The sequence below is a fragment of the Scatophagus argus genome, chromosome 13 (assembly GCF_020382885.2).
Source record: "Scatophagus argus isolate fScaArg1 chromosome 13, fScaArg1.pri, whole genome shotgun sequence".
In the NCBI taxonomy this organism is placed as follows: domain Eukaryota; kingdom Metazoa; phylum Chordata; class Actinopteri; family Scatophagidae; genus Scatophagus; species Scatophagus argus.
In genome coordinates this window covers 22177655-22198513 of record NC_058505.1, presented here as the reverse complement: position 1 = coordinate 22198513, position 20859 = coordinate 22177655, and the positions used below count along the sequence as shown (strand labels likewise).

General features: G+C 38.8%; 1 protein-coding gene across 1 annotated transcript in view; it reads right to left on the bottom strand.

Moving 5' to 3' along the window:
- LOC124070012 (cadherin-12-like) overlaps nucleotides 1-20859 on the bottom strand; it is a 76508-nt gene that overhangs the window by 34461 nt on the left and 21188 nt on the right. The window contains exons 2-7 of the mRNA XM_046409596.1: nucleotides 17850-18523; nucleotides 8965-9089; nucleotides 8068-8237; nucleotides 6795-6914; nucleotides 5730-5897; nucleotides 5380-5567 (exon numbers count right to left, since the gene is read on the bottom strand). Coding sequence (XP_046265552.1) covers nucleotides 5380-5567; nucleotides 5730-5897; nucleotides 6795-6914; nucleotides 8068-8237; nucleotides 8965-9089; nucleotides 17850-18155 — 1077 coding nt within the window. The 5' untranslated portion in view covers nucleotides 18156-18523. The remainder of the gene's footprint in view (nucleotides 1-5379; nucleotides 5568-5729; nucleotides 5898-6794; nucleotides 6915-8067; nucleotides 8238-8964; nucleotides 9090-17849; nucleotides 18524-20859) is intronic.

Genomic DNA, 20859 nt, shown 5'->3' with positions numbered 1-20859 from the left:
CAGAATGTCAGAGCTGTGGATTTATGCCTTATCTCATTTCTAAAATAAGAGGCGTAGCTGGCAAAGTTTCGTGCTCAGAAAGTAACTGTCGTGTCTGTTCTGATTTAGAGGACAGTCTGAAATAAAACCCTCTGCAGTCCTCTGATGTGAAACGGCTTGATGTGATGTGACATGTGCGCTTTGTGTTGCAGTGTGTGTTTCTCGTGAGTGTGTATATGAGTGTGATATGAGGTGTTATCCCTCTAGATGCAGCATTTAGCAGAGTTTAAGTTCCTGAAGTCCTCAAATGACTTTGAGGACTTCAACTCTTCCAATAGAAGATCTCTTTTTGGAAGAGCTTCACTCTGAGATCTGCACCATTGTTCTGTGTGAAGCATAAAAACTCAGAACGGTGAAATGCAGTTCAGCCAAGTAACAGAGCTAAATTGCTGTCTGGGTTAGACGGATGAGAGGGCAGCATGAGATACATTCGGTTACATGGTCTGTTGTGTTACACATGACACCTGTTTCCCACCATTCTATCTTATATCCCACACTGGGGCAGAATTATGCTAGTGTTGTTTATTTCAGTGTAAATAAAAAGCAATGCTGGTGCAATGACGGGTCTTCTTTACAGCAATATTGTGGGATCTCTTTTTAAAAAGTCCTGGTAAAAGTAGGGGTGTGATATCAAAAAGTTGTACAGGCTCGAAGAATTGAATGCATGGACTTCAGTTTTCCATTGGAGCAGAACGGTTATCTTACCTGAGTCAAACCAAAAATTGAATGTTCAAACAACCTCAGCCTTTACGATCACATCAAATCCCACATTAATCTTCTTTTCCCCTGTCTTCCCTATGCCTCTCTTGTGTTCCTTTTACTTCCCTCTGCACCTTGCTTGCGTTCTGTAATATCTCTTTCCCATTCTTTCAATAGTAACCCCAGATCTTAAATTATCAGTGAAATCTAATGGCTGACACTGCATCTTGTGCGCAAGACTAATCTAGTCTAATAGCTTGGTACAGTGGAAGGTTAAGAGGCAGAATGACTGGGATCAGAGCCAGATCAGCACATTCCTCCCACTCTCAGATCACTGACAGCACAACACCAAAGAAATGTTGTTGTTTTTTTTGAGTTACAGGCAAGAGACAAGATTCAAAGTCAAAAACACTGTATAACAAATAGTAAATCTAATTCCACTGTATGTTCACCAACCAGAATACCTTGCTTTCATTGTCATTATCATTATCTACAGTTCCAATACTTCTGGTATTATTACTGCTGCTATGCATCTCTGCTTGTGTGCTCCTTCTCTCACACCCCACCCCCTCTGCCTCTCTCCTTTGTTCTCTCTCTCTCTCTGTCTCTCTCTCTCCCCCTCTTCCTCTCTCTTCCGCCCATCTTGAGCCGGGGTCTGCTCCAAGGTTTCTGCCTTCTAAAAGGCAGTTTTTCCTCACCGCTGTCCCTAAGTGCTTGGGGAATGTTGGGTTCTCTGTATTACAATTTAATTGAAGAGTTTGGTCTAGACCTGCTCTAATTGGAAAGTGTCATGAGATAACTTTTGTTGTGAATTGGTGCTATATAAATAAACTGAATTGAATTGAATTGCTATCCAGTGTTAACAAGATTTTCACCAACAAATGAGAGTCAATGTGTACTCTCAGCTGCAGCCTGAAGTGAGGAGTCCAACAGGATCTGAGATGATGTTTATATAATAACATACAAAGTAAGTCCAGTGAAGCAGTGTAGGCTGCTTGTAGCTTGTGTGTGCTGCACTCATTGCAGATTTGTTTTTTCATGTCATTCATTTCTAATGTTGAAGTGTCTACAGCAAGTGCATTAATTTTTCAGTGTTGAACAGACAGTTTCACTGGAACTATTTGGTAGGTGTACATTAGCAGGAACTTACACCCTGCAGCCAAACAAAACTGAGTATTCATCCAAACCATGGTATAAATTCCTTTATTTACCCTGTCCTCACAATTGAATTTGGTGTGGATGTCATTTGCTTTAAATGCTAACTCAGCACCCCATATTAATAAATGATAAATTTAGTATACATTTCCAAAACATTATTACACAACATCAGTCATGTCTTTATTTTTTTTTAACTGTTCTCACCCTCTAAGTCAATTCTACTATTCTACTTTACTGACTGCTGTAAAACCACTGTGAGCATACTAGTGTGTTACAAGTGTTAAAATGATAAACACAGGTGGTGGCTTTTATTATGAAAAACAGTCATAGGAAATACAATGTATATAAAGATGGATGGCCTAAGCATCTTGATTACCCCCTGGTGGCAGGCTGCAGTACAAGTCATATAGTGCTCCCCCTCCAGCAGATGGGAAATGGACCATCCTAAAAACTTACAGTAAATGTCAAATTATTTTTTTTAAAAAAGAAGGTTTCTGTCATTTTAAGTAGTTCTTATCACTCTGAATGTTCAAGCGTTGGTTTTTCTGGTATGTTTGGTTTTAAGAAGTTATTTAACAAAAAGATGTGAAATGTCATTAATGACAACTAATCGCTGTTACGGGTGTATGGGCGGGAACTCAATCCTGCAGCTCCACTGCCAGATCACTACTGTGCAGACGCTGGCTCCAAATGATATCACCAGAACAAGACGGCAGCACTCATATCTGGAATACTTTGGCTTTATTTTTTGTGAATCGGTGTCTGTATCAGTGGGGCGTAAGTGCTGCAACAGTGAGCTGTTCGATAAGGAGCTACAGGTGACAGGCTCAGCAGCTTCTTATGTTGCATTTCTGACAGAGTGTTGCTGCCTCCAAAACTCTGGGACTTAATATTTAAAAACTTAAATACCTGCTATTAGCACCAGCAACATAGTGTCACCAGATCAATCAGGACTGAAATCTTAAGGATTATAACTTAAAAGAGCTCATGTGTAGGACTGAAAAAAGATCAAAAATGGGAAGGGATTTGAATTGAATAGGGAATAAGCACGCTGTTACTGTTGTTCATAAAAATTGTGATAAAAATTTGTCAAAAACCTTTATTTTGTGAATGTTTCTTGAACTGACAGCAAAAGTTGAAGTATAGGTGCTATTTTTAAGGCTCATTAGAATGCAAGCTGTTATCCTGTGGTTGGTTACACTCACTGTGTTGAAAGACATGCCAAAAAACCTGCTGTTAACAATTTACATACCTCCAGGTTCCTCCATAAATTTGACTCACTGAGTTGCTTTCTGTTATCTCAACAGAGTTTGACTGTCTTGTCTGAACTTATGATTTTCACATTTACATTGTTAATCCCAAACACAAAACTTTTCAGGTTTATATGAAACTTCAGTTGCAACATGTGAAGTGACCCACATACAATCACGGTCACACACTGGATTTGGTTAATAGTAAAGTGTTTATATGAGCGTTGATGTCAGGGATGTAGGCCTTTCTGACCATTTCTGTAATTTCTTTCATGTGTCAGTTTATCTTTATACCCACACCTGTGGAAAAAAAAAAAAAAAGGTATATAAATGAACATACCAGTGGAACCTATGTTCACAACAATAAGCTTCAGTGCTGTCACAAGTTCACACTTTCAACAGACAGATTATCAATAAAGAATTCATGATAACAGTATTATTGCTAATCAGAAAACAAATCTTTAATGTTGTTTATTGTGTGTTTAGTTCTTTTTCAGCAAATGAATTACCCTCAAAATACATGTGTAGGGAGGTGAGAGAGTCTGTGACTCTAACTGTGCAAAAGTGCACCAAAGTAACAATTACCCCTAATGAATAGTGAAAAGGCAACCAAATCAACTGATAAACTAAAAACAAATCCTAATGTCTGCACTGGATTATTAACATGTTATATTATGTGTATTATACAGATGATATCAATATCACTTTTTTAAATATTAATTTTCTCATTGATGCCGTCATGACATCATGACATGAACTGAACTGAAAAAGTGTAGAAGTTACTGACATCATTGCACATCTCTGGCAAGCTGTCAGTTTGTGACCAATTTTAAACATCACTTCTTTTAGACTAAAATCATTTAGATAAAATCTGAAGTTTGATTAAAACGCTCTTTCTTGGTCTCGACTACAACTAGAGTACGCTGTTCTCAACATTTTTGTCAGTTAATCTTTTGTTGACTAAAATGTCAAGTGTGTTAGTCAACCGAAACTACACTACAGGAGGGAGGCGGACACCCTCTCTATATTTAAGAGTAGACTAAAAACTTTCCTCTTTGATAAAGCTTATAGTTAGGGCTGGCCTAGGCAGGCCCCTGGTTATGATGCTATAGGCTTAGACTACCGGGGGCCCTCCCTGTCATGCCTGGTGTTTTTTGGTTATGCTTTGTCTTTTGATTTCAGTCCATGTGCCATGTTCCATGTTTGTCTTGTGCTTCCATGTATTATGTTCAAGGTTTTTGTCATGTCCTGTTTTATTTTGAAAGCGTCACTTCCCCTGTGTGCCCTGTTTTCATGTAGCTTTGCTTTTGGTTTTCCTGATTGCTTTCTCCCTCCTGATGTGTGTCACCTGTGTCTCGTTGTCATGTCTATTTAGTCCTTGTCTTCCCAGTCACCATTGTCAGTGCGTCTGCTTCTTGCTCTCCTGCTCGCTCGCGCTCGCGCTCTCTCTCTCTCTCTCTCTCTCACTCTCTCTCTCTCTCTCTCTCTCTCTCACACTCTCTCTCTCTCTCTCTCTCTCTCTCTCTCTCTCTCTCTCTCTCTCAACCCAACCGGTCAAGGCAGATGGCCGCCCATCTTGAGCCGGGGTCTGCTCCGAGGTTTCTGCCTTCTAAAAGGCAGTCGCCACTGTCGCCAAGTGCTTGCTCAAGGGGGAATGTTGGGCTCTCTCAATTTACAATTTAATTAAAGAGTTTGGTCTAGACCTGCTCTAATTGGAAAGTGTCATGAGATAACTTTTGTTGTGAATTGGCGCTATATAAATAAACTGAATTGAATTGAAAATACAGTATTCATGGTTTTAGGTAAGATTAAAATGTTCACTGTTAGACACAACTAAAAATGTACTAAAAGTAAAAAAAGGATGACATTGATTTAATGTGACTAAAACTACTACTGTACTTGTATTTGATGTCACAACAACAACTAAAAAAGAATGAATCTTGAAATAACTGACAGAATTAACACTAACATGATTCTGTTGCTCTGCTAATGGAATTAGTGTTGAAAGGTATGTTATGCTGAATTTACACATTATGGTACAGGTAATCCCAGACCCTTGTGTTGGCTGACACGAACCATAACTGACTCATGGCCCTGCTCCCAGCTATCACATGAGGCCTGACTGTTTTTTACATGTAACATAATCCACTGGATGATAATGCATGTCAAGCTGGTGCAGTACAGTCTACAGTCTGTACATGTCAAAAACAGCTTTGAAAATTAGTGAATGTACCTTTTTCAAGACTATAACTCCCTCTTGACTTTGGCCATTAGAGATGATGTCAAACATGTTGCCCTCGTCTCCTGGAACAATAGCGTACTCCACCTCTGCATTGCTGCCAGCATCCAGATCGTGGGCCCGAATTTGACCCACTGCTGAGCCAACCGACGCCGACTCTGGCACCCTCAGATGGAAAATACCTGACAGAATGACAGAGGAAAGGGAAAGGGAGTAAAAAGTATTGATGTACAAGAAAGAACATGTGGACTGTTGTTATTCGCTCTAACTGATAAATAAATCCACAACTCATTCATCCATCCAAGCAATCAACCTTTCAGACATTGCTTTTGAGACTTTCTCACTCTTAGCAAAGCGAGGCGGGTTGTCGTTGACGTCACTGAGGGTGATGTTGATGGTGGCGGTGGAGGCCAGCCCCCCCAGCTGACCTCCCATGTCCTTGGCCTGGAGAAGAACCTGGTACTCTCCTTTTACCTCACGGTCCATGTTGGGTAGAGCTGTTCTGACCACTCCTGAGGGAACAGAGGTTGATAGTTAGCCTTCCATATAGAGAAACACAGACAGATGTAATAAATTCTAATTTAACCTTCATTTCATTCCTCAAATGACTAATTACACCCCAGTCTCTCTCTCTTAGCAGCATTCGATCAGGTCTAAACCAGCATGGAGCACTAAATTTCTGGCAACTACAGTTAAAGATAAAGCACACCAGGGAAGAAGACTAAAAGGTGTTCTACAGAATCCTAAGACTAAGACTTAAGTTAATTAAGTCATTATCAATTAGAGCAAGGGTTTTATGGTTTAATGAAGTAGTTTGAGTGGTGCACAGAGGTGATCTGATCAACCAATCGGACAATAAATAACCCAGTTTCTACAGTAATGTACATTGAGGTTCTACAGGAAGATGCTACCTGATTCAGTGCTGTCTGATTTGTTTTTCATATGCGTAATTGTACAACAACAGTGAAATGAGGTTACGACAACACCAACAACGGTGGTGTCCTTAAACCACCTTTGTTTCGTGCCTTAGTCTTTGATGCAGTCTGTACTTCTAAAGAGGCCGGATGGTGAGGCATGTTGGTGCTCAGTGTGAAAATTAAACACGATACTCCATGTTCAGAGTATTTATGGGTAGGGTGAGATGTCTGTTAAAGGACTGAAAATCTTTACATCCCTTTCAGGCCACGTTTTAGCATTCAGGTGCACTACTGAGAAGAAACTCACTGTCAGAACCACTTGCTGTATCACTACCAGTTGAATTTTATATTTTCTAGGAGGGAGTGGAGACAGCTTGGAGCATGAGCTGTGGTCAGATTCATTGAACAATTATATGAATAACTCACTAACTAATATGGAAGTTGCAATGTAAAAAAATGTTAAAGTAACATGAGTGCTGTTTGCCCTCTCACCCGTCTTGGGATCGACAGAAAAATATGGTTGGCCATGAAGGATGCTGTAGACAATACGTGCACTGTTGCCATAAGTGGGGTCATCTGCATCTGTGGCAGTCACCTGTGTCACATAGGTTCCTGAACAAACACACACATACATGCAAGTTATGTAATCACATGTTTATATTCAAAACAAAAGAGTACATCTTTGTTAAAGTGTCATGTGTGTACTGAAAATTGAGATCGCAAATTTAATTAACTTGTTCATTTAAAGGAACAGTTGAACCAAGAGATAACAAGATACATATCTAAATATCATATATTCTTCTATTCAAAGTGATGGTTAGTGACTGTTAAATGCTTTGGGGACCCATGAAACTTTGGGGACCCACATGACACATCATTAAAGAAAAAGTAGTCAAAGCCTGAGTAGCAGGGGCTGATGTACCATTACTCTCAAAAATGGGTCCTCCTATTATGTAACAGTAACTGTTGAACAGGTTGAACTCCACATGACAAAACTATATTCGATGTATAAAATTGGTGGAGTGACCATTTAAGAAACTGAGCTGTACGGCTATCATTTCATTGCATCTGTTTAAAAAAACAGAAGAAGTATCAGCCCTCAAACAAAAAGACACAAACAAAAGAAGTAAACCTGTTCAGTATGAGGCTCACATTCAAAGCATCTGAAAAACTATACAGAACTTAGTGCAATCTGGACCTTTAAAAACAGAACACATCTATTCATAGTAGTCCCCTCAAAGTCATAGATGGGATTATGTTTTCATCATATGGATGCTTGTGCTGTTTGCTTCCATAGCTAATCCGCTATACAGTTTGTTGCTGTGTTTCACTAAAGGAGACACACTGGGGTCATGCATGTGTTCTCTCAGAGCACTTTGGGCCTCATCCACGGCATTAACAGCTTACGGCCTAAAGACCTTGACTGTTAAATTACCTTTCAGTAATGGTATTTAGCAGACTCCCCACTAAGTCTGGCTTAGTGTACCTTGTCTCTGTGTTGCAGCAGCTTCTGCTTAATATGTCATTTAATCATCTCTTCTTTCCACCAGTCAAACTGAAATCAGCTGTTTCTTTGTTTGTTTTTTGTTTTTGTTTGCTTATTTATCTTAATAAGATCATTTAATTTGTAACTGAGATTTCATTATTGGTTCTGTGTAATGTCTTCCTATGCAGAAGCTAAAAGTACATATATCACAGCTTATGTAGCTGTGATACAGCTTAGTGACAGCTCTCATCTTCTTGTCTCAACGTCTTCCAGTCCTACCTGTTGGAGACATCTCAGGGACACTGGCACTGTAGGGGCCATCAGGAAATCGTGGCTCATTGTCATTAATGTCCTGCACCTTGATGATGAACTCAGACTCTGGTTCCAGAGGGACACCGGTGTGTATGTCAACAGCTTGGGCCTTCAGTGTGTAGAAGGATTTTTCCTCCCTGTAAAACATGAAAAAAAAAATTAAAAGAGGCAGCCGTGGCCTAGAGGTTGGAGAAGCGGCTTGTGATCGGAAGGTCTCTGGTTCGATTCCCCCACTGGACGGGCAGGAAAAATTTGAGTGTGTGGTGGAGTGATAATGTCCCCACCCCCCATTAGCTGGCTGATGTACCCTTGAGCAAGGCACTTAACCCCCAATATGCTCCCTGGGTGCTTGATGCAGCCCACTGCTCCTGTGTGTTTCACTGCATGTTGCATGTGTGTGTGTTTCAATCAGTGATGGGTTAAATGCAGAGAAGTAATTTCCCGGTTTGGGATTAATAAAGTAACTTAATTTAAAAAATCTTTAAAAAAAAAATTAATAAATTCACAGAATGAATGAGCAAAAAATGCCAATGAACAAAAAAGTACGAGAGGCAACTCTTCAGTGTAGCACACAGCACGTTCTTCCAACATTGGCACAGGTGGCACTAACTTGAGGCAACTTGAGGGCAGTCACTATAAGCAGAAATATTCACAGTGACCTACATAATGCTATTGCTAGTAACCGCTTCCAGCACTAAGACCATTGTGTGCCCTTGTGCATATATTCTTCCAATTTCTTTAACAGTAGCTTCATTGAACTTCAAGAATATGCAATTAGTTACATCTCTGTAAAGGAGATCGACATTAGAAGCTCCATTCCACTTTGGTATTACTTTATTGTTGTAATCACTGCTGAGTACTGACCTGTCGAGCCCCACCAGTGCATGTATATCACCAGTAATTTGATCAATGGTGAAGATGGACCCGGCTCCTTCTCCTGACAGAGTGTATTTGACGGCATTGTCTCCATGGTCCATATCTGTGTGGAGCTGCAGGAGGAAGAAGATACACACCAATAAGTACAGAACATTAAATCATGAGACTCTTTCATCACTTAGAAAAGGTTCAGTATGCCCATACAAAGTATTTGCGTGTTGTTTACAAGCTGTATATTGCACTACCATTAAAATGGAGTACTTGCAACACACATGTTGTAAAAAGAATAGTCTAAATTGAAACAATGGCTGCTAAGATAGCCAAAATATCATGCCTTCTAGCCTTTACAATGGGTCTACACTTCAGTCCAGGTTCCCCAACACCATACCACCACCAATGAGGTCTGGACCTTGGTACATTTTTACAAGGTGTATCATTAACGCATGAAATGGTTACCTAAAAATACCTTTAATTTGGTTCACTGAAGATGCTGTACAAAGCTAAGATCATCAACTTGATCATCTAATCACAGTCATTGCTTGTGTCTGAGTGGGTGGTGAAGTTGATCATCTTGCCATGCAGTGAAGTTCAGTTTTGTATCACAGCCCAGTCTCAGCCAAGTCCACAGATTCAGCCAAAACATATAATATAATATTGGAACACTTTCTAAGCATTTTTTTATAGAACAGGTCTCAGTCAGGCTTGCACATCTGGACACTACAATTTTCCTCCCTTTTTCTTTGCAAAACTGCTCATGTTCTGTGAGGTTCAGGCATAAACCGCCGTTTTCAAGTCCAGCCACATATTCTCTATTGGATTGAGGTTTAGGCTTTGAGTCCACCACTCAGAAACATTCGTTTTGTTGTTGCTTTAAACCATTTCTGTGTAACTTTCGCTGTATGCTTCAGGTCTTTGTCTTTCTGGAAAATAAATCCTGTCCCAAGTTGCAGTTCTCTTACAGAGTAAATCAGATTGTCCTCCAGGATTTCCCTATATTTTGTTGCATCCATTTTACCTTCTACCTTTACAAGCCTTCCAGGGCCTGCTGCTGAGAAGCATCCCCTCAGTAAGATGATATTACTATCATGCTTCACGGTCAGATGGTGTGTTTGTGGTGATTTGCAGTGTTTGGTGTCCCCCAATCAGAGTAGATGATATGTCTACTCTTGCTTGTGCAAAATCCTACTTGTGAGTGATATTAGTCTAATAGCATAATTTGTAATAATATAACTATCATACTTACTATACTTACTTTTACTGAGGGAGCATTTTCATTGCAGGGCTTTGATTCATAACAGAGTATTTTTTTATTGTGGTATTAGTACTTTTATTTAAGTAAAGCATCTGAATGCTGCAGACACACACACTAACTTTAAACCTTTCTCGGTAGAGCAGAACTAATTCCTAATCTTGTCACCAACAATGACTTGACAAGGACTTGAATCTACACACAGGCAGGAGTTTTACACGCACATACGCACCTGTTCCTAAAGAGGTGTTTATGCAGTGGAAGAACAGCTTTGTGAGTTTTTACATTTTATTCTGAAGAGCCTTTTGAGTCCTTCAACACTCTCTCTTCCTTTGCGCCTTTCGCCCTGCTAGATTTCACCTGCCTGCCTTCAAAACTGGTTTAAAAAATAAATAAATTCCTGATTATTTTAGTACTGTACTAATGAGATTAAGGTTAGTAATAGATCATGGTCAGGATTTAGAAAACAACTCCACTGTCTATAGGAAAATGGAAACATTCTGATGTTTTATCATTCCTTTAGTCCATCCAGACTTCCTTCCTCCATGGACTTGTTGCTCTACAGCTAAAACTACTGCCTCTTTTCGTCCCAACCCGTTGTCACTGGAATGTAAACATATGATGCTTTGGGGTATTTGCTGAAACAGCTCATGCTCTCATACCTTTGCTTTTGCTTCCTCACTTTTTGATGATACAACATTAAAACCAGTAACAGGTGAAGTGAATAAGTGAATAACATTAATCATCTGTTTACAATGCAATGTTCTGCGGGGAGACCTTGGGTTGTGGCCATCATGTGGATGTTCACTGTCATACCACCCACCTAAACATTGCAGATCAAATACAGACCCCCCCCCACCCTCACACCCCACCTGTGACATTGACCCCAACTTAATGTAGAAAGTGAGGAACACAAATAATTTCTTAATAAATGGTGTAATATTTACTGATAATGGCTGAAGGCTTGATATTGTAGGAAATGCCACCTTCAGGTGTTGAATGAAAATTCTCCTGCCACACATACACACTATAGATTTGGTCTTCTTAGTAAGTGTTATCGGAATTAGCACTTTTGAAACACTCTGGATTCTTTTAAATGTATGAAAAGTGTAATATGAAATGCATTACACGTTACTTAAGACTAACACTGATGAAACCTGCATTATTATAGATGCATCACTATGTACTACACTTAACTTAATACAGTGATAACTTATATCAGATTGACCTGTAGCATAATATGAGTACTTACAGTTGGTTGCTGTATTGATGTATGGGTGATTATAAGTAGTCATAATGCATTAGAGGTCCCATCAGTATTACAAATGCATTCTGAATGCATTATGGTACACTATGAATGCCCCCATACAGTACAGATTTTCAAGCACTTGTTCTGTGGGAATGAATTGATGGAGGCACAAATATAACTCCATTCATGTTCAGTTGGGGTGTTTTTTTTTCTAATACATACATTTTTAGTAGATGTGAGATTAGATATTTAGCTATATGCAAGTCTCGAATACAGTTCACTGTGAAGGGGAACTACACTGCAGTGCAGCAGAAAAGTCTTTATACATGTGGTTTGTTCAAGGTAGTTAGCAAGACATCCATGTGTTTAGTTGTAACTTGTTAAGTCCAAGCAGGACTCCAGCTCTGTCATAATCTTTTAACCTGCCTCCAACAGATCCTGACCCAAAGCTCTGACTCAAACTCCAAATGGCACGAGGTCATCTGATCCGCCCCCCTCCCTTTCATGCAGCCCTGCCTCCTCCGGTGATAATCAAGCTGTCTGCTATTAGCACCAACAGCAGATTAATCAGGAGCCCTTGGGCACAAGTCTTCTCTGGCTGGGCACTCAGCCTGACTACAAGGGCACGTGTTCTCCTCCCTGTCTACGGTGGCACAGAACTGAACTTTAGAGCTTAGAGAAGTTTGCTAGCTAAAGTAGTCTCTCCATCCCCAACCACCACAAATGTATCTTTGAGCACAATAGTCAGCTGTGTAAAAATCATGCATGCTAAATAGTTCTTTAATCTTTGTGATCAAAAACATTCTGAAGCTGTTAATATGCTATATAGACAAAAGTATTGGGGTATTTGACCATTACACAGGGACTTTAATGACATTGCACTGTAAATACATAGACATTAATATGGAGTTGGTCCCCCTTTTGCAGCTACAACAGCTTCCACTATTCTGGGAAGGCTTTCCACAAGATTTTGAAGTGTTTCTGTGTGAATTTTTAACCATTTATGCAGTAGTACTGCAGTAAAACAGTAGTGGAGTCAGGTCCATACTAAACCCATTCCAGACATGTCTTTATGGACTTTGGTTTGTGCACTGGGACACAGTCATGCTGGAACAGACAAGGGCCTTCCCTAAGTTGAGAGCTTAGCATTGTCCAAAATGTCTTTGTGAAGCATTAAGATTTCTCTTCACTGGTAGTTAGGAGCCTTGCCTTGCCTTACCCCTGAAAAACATCTCTATGCCACACCTGAATTCAATAATAATGAAAAGGTTAGCATTTGTCCCAATACCTTTGCCTATATTCTGTAGTTTTCTAATAATTAACCTCTGACCAACTCATCAGTTGTGGGCCTAAATTAACATCTTTCAGTTAGTCCTGCCCAATTCAATTTTACATACCACCCACTTCTGGTTTGAGCCATGCCCATTCTTGGCTGAGCAGGTACAGATAATCCCAAAGATCCTTTTTTATGTGTTATATCAAGGGTAGTGATCCAAACTGACGGAGATGGAAGTTGGGGTTAAACCATGTAAAGTGTGGCTTAAAAGACATGTCTGTTTAATGTGTAAGGAACATCAAATGAAATTATGCTATCAAATTGCATTATGGGAAGTGTAGAATCCTGCATTTACACAGCTTGACCCCTCCTTGCAAAGTCAGGATATCGCAGTCGCTGGTGCTTTTTGACCATTTTCCCAGATTTATGAACTGTTTTTTGTGGCTGTTTTATTGCACAGTTAAATAATGCTAACATTCCCTCAAAGTTTATCTTCAGTTTGTCAAGAAAATGAGAATTAATGACATAGCAGCACTGTATAATGTGATCTCAGTAGGAACATAAAGTAGATCTGTGCTTCCCAGATGAGATACAGCAGCAGTTACTCACAGCTAACAAGGCAGTTCATTCACACCTCACTATGAATTCAACTTCTGTGCTCCCTCACTTGAAATAGTACAACCTTTATTAAAAGCCACATAATGAAAGAGCAAAGCAGAGTTACACTTGTGAAGAGAATTACTATCACCATTCATAATGATGATATAACTGTAAACCATCCACATGATGAGCCATGACACAGAAGCTGCTAGAGGTAAACATTACTAAGTCACACATTTATGAGGAATTAATCAGAAATGACACAGTAAAAAAAACATGTCCTAATGTTCCAAAGCAGCTGCATTATATCATGATTTAAGACTGTGAGGTCAGAGTGGAACAGACTTCATCCGCAATCCATGGGGTGCAGCAAGAGTTCAAGTCACCTCAGCCGTCATATCATGCTCTGGTTCTTTGATAAAAGGGCTGTACATTGACTAAAGGACAGAACATCCCAAAATTAAAGAAATACCTACAACTGAGTTGGAAGTAATGACACTTTCAGCACGTTAAAGGTTAAACTGTCACTATGTTTACATAAAAGCTGAATTATAATCTGCTATATATGTTTGTGTTCACTGTTTCATCACTAAATTCGCTTCTGTGGATTTCTGAGGTGAGAAATCAGCTGTGTAGAGTTCCAGTGTTGGCTGTTTTTACAGAAATTGATGGTTTTCAGTCAGTCAGAAAATTTGTTCCGTTTTGAGAGCTTCTGAAAAGCTCCACAAGTGGAGACCCAAATGCACAAGCACCTGCAGGTGTGGCAACACACTCGAACAGACCAAGAGACCACAGCCAACACAGCCAACACAGCAGCAACAAAGCCAGGCTTGTGATATTTTCATACTGCTGTTTGTCTGTTACTACATTACATGTTTGACAAATTTTATTGACCCTATGCCGCTATTGTCAAGGGGCAAATGTTCAGATTATGACCAGGTCAGCATTAACGCAAACAAAAATACCATCAGTGAAGTTTTATGTCAAGATACCCAGATTTATTTGAGGCCAGACAGGACAGATATTTTGATTGCTTGTTATGTCTAATTATTCCTTGTTTGGAAAGAATTTAAGTCTGCTTGTGTACATAAATAGTCAAAATCGTGATAAATGTGCACATCATTAAAAACAAATAATGTAAAATACAGACTGAAAGAACTGTCACAAATGAATTGCCTTTGTTATCTGTTATTTATCCACAGTTATTTAACTCCTTCATTTGTAAATGAATAATCTTGAAACTTTTATCATTTATAATTTACCACACTTGGAGGATATTTCCCATTAATTAACAGCAAAATAAATGACTTGAAACAATGTTTTTTTGGGGGGGCACAGTACTGAAGAACAGCAGTACTTTCCGTCCTATTTCTGCACATTCAATTTCAATACAGTTGAATTATTTAAGGTGTTTGTTGCAGAAAATATTCTACTTGGGAATTAGGTTGTTTTTATGTGAGGATCATATATCTAAAGGACTGAAAAGAGCTGAAAGCAATGGTACTTCTGTGTTGATATACTGATCTGTAGTGAGAGCTGGTGTACTTTTATTTGTATTTATTGCATGCCTTTTTATCTTAAGTCTGTGGAGTTTGGTCTAGACCTGCTCTAATTGGAAAGTGTCATGAGATAACGTTTGTGAATTGGTGCTATATAAATACACTGAATTGAACTGAATTAATTGAATTGAATTGAATTGAATTGGATACTGCTGGAATTTTGTGAATTTTTCTTGGAGATGAATAAAGTATCTATCTACCTATCTATCAGTGTAGACAGACAGCACTGATTTTAAAGTGTCGATTGCTGATTGCGGACTGGATCGTTATGCTAGGCTTGACCTGATAGACTGTTGTAGACTGTGAGAGCACAGAAGCTGACCTGGTCACCTTGGAACACAGACAGATATGGATTTGTCAACCAAGCATTTTTTTTTTCTTATTACTCTCAAGCCCTTCTCTGTTGAACTTAAACCTAAAAAAGACCTCTTGCCCTGATACTTTCCTTTCTTCCACTTCCACTTCCTATAGACTTTCTCTGCCACCTGAATCAGACCACCATTTTCTCATCAACAATCATGGCAAGGAAAGCAGGCTGATTAAGTTCATGAAATGATCAGAAAGCATTTCATGGTAAATAATCTCTCCGAACTAAAAAGACCTGATCCCAACAAGAGAACAAGAAAAGATCCTCCTTAAGAAGAATGTCACTGGCCTTAACAACACACAGCACCAACACAGCAAAACAAAGGTTCTGAGTAAACCAAATAATAATTACGACAACCAAACAAAATTCAGGGATTTAACCAATAGCATGCTGATCACAGTAATGGAGGATGCAATGGTGAACATGATAAAAACATTATACACATCGTAAGGATACTGACAGGTTCACAGTTCACCTTGTGAACTTTTAAACCAGATTTGTTAAAGGTTTGCATTAAAGCATCAGCAATCAATTTGATTTACCAACAGAAATTCTCTGGTTTCTCTTTGCCTCTGACCCTCTCTTTACCTCTCTCTCTCTCACACACAAACACATACACTGTCTCTGCCTGCCAGCTGGACGTCTCAGGCCTCCTGCAGAGGAAAAAGCTGCTGCCTTTCCACTGTGGCAGGCAAGCTGGTGGAGAACTGCTGGCAACTTAATCTGCCAAACTGATCACATCAACAGCAGCATCCTGAGCTCCTCCTAATACTCTCAAGAATGCCATTTGGAGTTTGTGTTGGAAAGTGCTTCTCACTTGTTTGTGGTTAGACGATTAGAAAATTCTTGGCTGGGAATTATTAAGGATCCCACCAAGATACCTGTACTGTTCATATCAGTATGTGTATTTAGAAGTGGGTCACTGCCAAAAGCCAGAAGAGGCAATAAACATGAAGAATAAACATTAGCTATACCCAAACTTGTTGCTAAGTAATTGTTTAGTCTATAAAATGTCAATAATTGTGAAAAAAAATCCCATCACATGTGTCCATCATTTTCTGTGACTTTCACACCCACTTGTGATTGGCCAAGGTGAAATACTAAGCAGGGTTTCAAGTTCTCTCTGTAACCCTCTTTATTTCATCCTTCATACCACTGTAAATGTCTGAACATATACAATGTTCTGCCCATATTTAAATGATTATCATATCTCATTCCTCTCTGTGACGGCTGGCTTTTAACCTTGTGCTCCCATGGGGCTGTACAGTACAGCTATTATTATTACATTATTATTACATAAAGTTTTTATTTAACATTTACAACATATTTATAGGTGACAATAATTGTGTGTTTTCTGCTATAAAAAGATACTGGCACTTAACACTAATCAAAGCTAAAGCAAATATTGGTGTTCCAGGCACAAAAATCAATTTTAGATGACAGAAAAAAATTTTAGTAGAACAGACTTTGTTCTGTTTATTTTGTATATTTTGATTTGTCATTGCGGCACGTTAGTACTGTTGCCTCATAGCAAGAGGGTTCCAGGTTCGAATCCCTGATAAGCGGTATAGAAAATGGATGGATGATTTGTCATTTGCTTAATGTTATAGAAATAAATGCAGTCTTGTCTCGAAAAGAGAAATTTTCATCTTTAATTCTCTTGTTAGACTTTGAGGCCGTACTCTCAGGGTAATGAGTGATGTGTGTCATTATGTACCTGGTGGTTTTACACATATTATTGAAAAGCCTGACAGCCAACACCCTTTTTAACTAAGAGTTGTAGTCATACTATGTTGTTTAGTGTTGACGCTGAGTGAATCCCTCTTGGCTGTTATTCTATCTCATAGACTGCCTTACTTCCTCCCCTTGGATGCTGTCTTCAATTACTGAGCAGTGCAGCCATCGATCCCGGCACAGTCTTCAGAGATTCAGACAACAAAAACAATTGAAAGGCTTCAGAACCCCCCCACCCCCTCAGCTTGACCCTCACCTCTTCAACACTGTCAAAGATAAAAAGAGATTTAAAGGATTTAAAAAGGACACATCTTCAATACGAATGTGCAGCCACCATATCACATATCACATACTTAGAATGCTTATCAATAGTTATGGATTACAAAAACTGTCAAGGCATTCTAACATGGCCTGTAAATGTAGTAAAATGCAGCAAATTAGATTGAACCATATTCATTCTATCTTAAACAGAACTATTTTTACATCTTGTATAATATAATCAAACAGGAACCAACAAGAATGACAGAGGTGTAATTTCCTTTAATTGTTCCATCTGGAACTGTGGCACACGGCACTGCCGGACTTACTGCTTAATCATTCCTCCTTCTCCTTTCTGAAAAAAGAATTTAATAGTCACATTTCATGGGCTGGATAACATCATTTCATTTTGTTTTCTTTATTATACAGGTGTCAATTGTTGAATGTGTTCAAAAAAGCTTTCATGGTTTGTTATGTTCAGTATCTCTTTCCTCCCTATTGGTCTTTGAAATCTGCCATTCACTCGAAAAGTTGTACTGCAACTGAAGCTTCAGAACTTAACGTGAACAGTATTTACTTACCTTTCCAACATACTGTGGATCAGATCCCATGTACTCCTCCAGAACAAAGAACTGGTTCCAGACCCATCCTCTTTTAATACGCTGGATTCTTGACCTCCCATGTCTCCTTAGTGTTGTCTTGCCCTCTAATGACATCACTTCCATCAAAGGTTCCCCGACAGTTGTACCTCCAGTCCCACCCCTGGATGACATCACTCCAGCTTTAGTTCTGCTCTGAAGCTGAGCCTGCAGGGGGACTTGGGAGGTGTAGTCCAACAGGAAACAGGAGGCCACCAGAAACAGAGTGACATATTCCCTTGTGTTCATCAGGGAATAGCTGTTTAAAAAAAAAAGCTTGTGAAAAGTTCAGAAAGCTGACTATTTCCAGGTTGGAAATGGGCTTGCATCCAAAGCTTACAGGTAAGCATTGGACAGAGTGTTTAAATTCCAGCAAGATCCAAGATGAAGAGGAAAATCTGTTAATGCAGCATTGTTGCTGAGGTGAGAGAGTTAGTGAAGATCATTATGTTTGATAAAGGAGCCACTGGTCGATGTGGTTTAATGTCCACTGTCTCAGGGTTTGTATTTAGAGTAAAAAGTCTTTGGTGTGGTTTTGTGATATCCACTGCGAAGGAGAAAAGATGTCCACTTTGTCGTCTTTTCAGTTCATCCCTGCCAGTTCTCAGCTTACACACCTGGAGGTAAAGATGAAGACACAGTTGAGCATCAAAGTTTATTCTTGACTTTGGGAACAACTGTTTGAAAAAAGGGCTCATCTCAGGAGATTGTTTAGTTGCCATTTACTGGTACACTATACATATGTTAAACTGCACTTTAAACATGAGAGAAAAGAAACGTGAGAAATTTTACACTTCTCTTTTAAATCACATTGATTTTGTAAATTTTAATCTGACAACAGTGCAGAGCTTTGCTTGCTTTTTAAATTGGGAGTGTCATGGTTTACAGTGTCTGTTTAGATAGTTTTCTGTTTTAATTTGTAGTTTGTTTCTCTCCTTGCGTTCTGTTTAGCCTTCCTGTCTTTGTCTAGATTCCCTCCTTTTTTGATTGCTTGCCCCGCCCCGATTGTTTTCACCTTTATCTTGTCTCTGTTTGGTCTTAATATACCTGTGCTCTCCTTGTGTGTGTTAGTCAGTTTGTCTGCATTGTCTGTGGTCCCTGTGTTCCTATATTCTGGGTTGTTCTTTGTTGCTGTGTTCCCTTTGTTTGCTATGTTTCTCTGTGTTCCCTGTGTTTTATTTGCTACCTTCCTTGTGTTTCCTGCATTCTGTCTTTAGCGTTCCCTGTGTTCTGTGTGTCTCTGTTTCCCTGTGTTTCTGAGCTTGCTTTATTCCCTGTGTTATTTAGATTATTTTTTGTTTGGACCACATTTTGTTTTCTGTCCCTCTCTGAAGTAAGTTTGTTTATTGAAGTTTCTTCTGTGTGCTGTTTCCTTTGTGTCTGTGTCCGCACTGTGGGCAGAGTGCAGAATTATGGGGACACTATTTTTATTGTCGACATTGATTCATGCGGCCAGACATCCACATGACAACCTTTCAGATATGAGAAAGATAGATATGACATTATTATTAGATTCATGATCTGATATGGAACATGAGTACTTGGTCAGGTTTTTGCTTAATCAAATTACAAAATAAATCAAATAAATTCTACATCAAACTATCTAGATAAGTACTTGTCCTTTGGTGTTGAAAATCACTTTTTTCATGCTTTGCATTCATTCCTGAATGCAGTCATTCATGTATGCAGTAAACACTGGCCAGTTGCAAGAGTGAAATGGTGGCATTGTACATCTTTACAAACCATGGATTTGTTAAGTATGTACATTTCAGTATCATATTAACATTGCTACAATATGTAAAATGTTTTGTTAAGATTACATGTATACGAACTGACTTCCTCATCAAGAGATGAGCACAGTGGTGGCATGACATCTAGGTAAGAAGGCTGCATTTTGCAGCTGTTTTGGTGCCAAAAATCAGGAAATATTTAGGTATTTTGAGCCAAAACATGATAATTTCGATAATTATTGTGCCTAGATCTAACCAGAAATGTAAAAAAAGTGTAAAAAAAAAAATATGCAAAAAAAAAGTTCAAACATGTCATATATAATATTCCAATATATCTGTAGTTTGTAGCAACACCCTGTGCCAACATTTATTCATAGTTCAGAACTTTGGCCTCATAACAGTTATGAGAAGGAAACATGCAAGTGTTTCATAAAAAAAAAAAAAAAACTTGACAACTTCATAAAAAAAACTTGAAGTGAAAAAGTGACACCTACTCTTTCACATTATTGTAATTTATACAAGACATCTGAGAGGTGATTTGAAGTGTTTACCCAGAGTGAATGACTCCTTTCATCACTGCATTCATTGTGAGCAGCACATCAGGCCAAGGACCATGGTTCAAATCAGATCAGGTGGCTCTAATTAGAAAAGGGCTTCAGCATGCAAGGTTGGCAACCTTGCCGGATTAGTCTGATAGCTGATGCAGGCACTTGCACATGCAGAAGTTGAAGGGGATATTTGCTGAAGTAGAGAACTTTTGAAAGCTTATGTGTAATTTTTCTGTCAGTGTTCCAGAAATATAAGAACCATTGTGATTACAGTCACTTACTTACTATCAAGAAATAAATAAATAGAAGTTCACATAATAAAGTTGACATTTGGACAACTCCGGTTATTTATTCATCGTCTTCATCACGCTCTAAATAATGCTCAAGGTATTGTTATACCCTGTATTTGTTGACAAGGCAATCACTCACACATTAAAATACACTTTAAAAAGAAATGTTTATAAATTCAACAAAAAAAATCTCCCAAGAAGACTTATATAAGATCCAAAGTGAGAAAATAAAATATATATATATATATATATACACACACACACTACTGGTCAAAAGTTTAAGAACACCCCAATTTTTCCAGGTTTTCATTGAAATTCAAGCAGTTCAATTCCAATGAAAAGCTTGAAATGGTAAGTTGTTAACTGCCAAAGGTAACCCAAAACT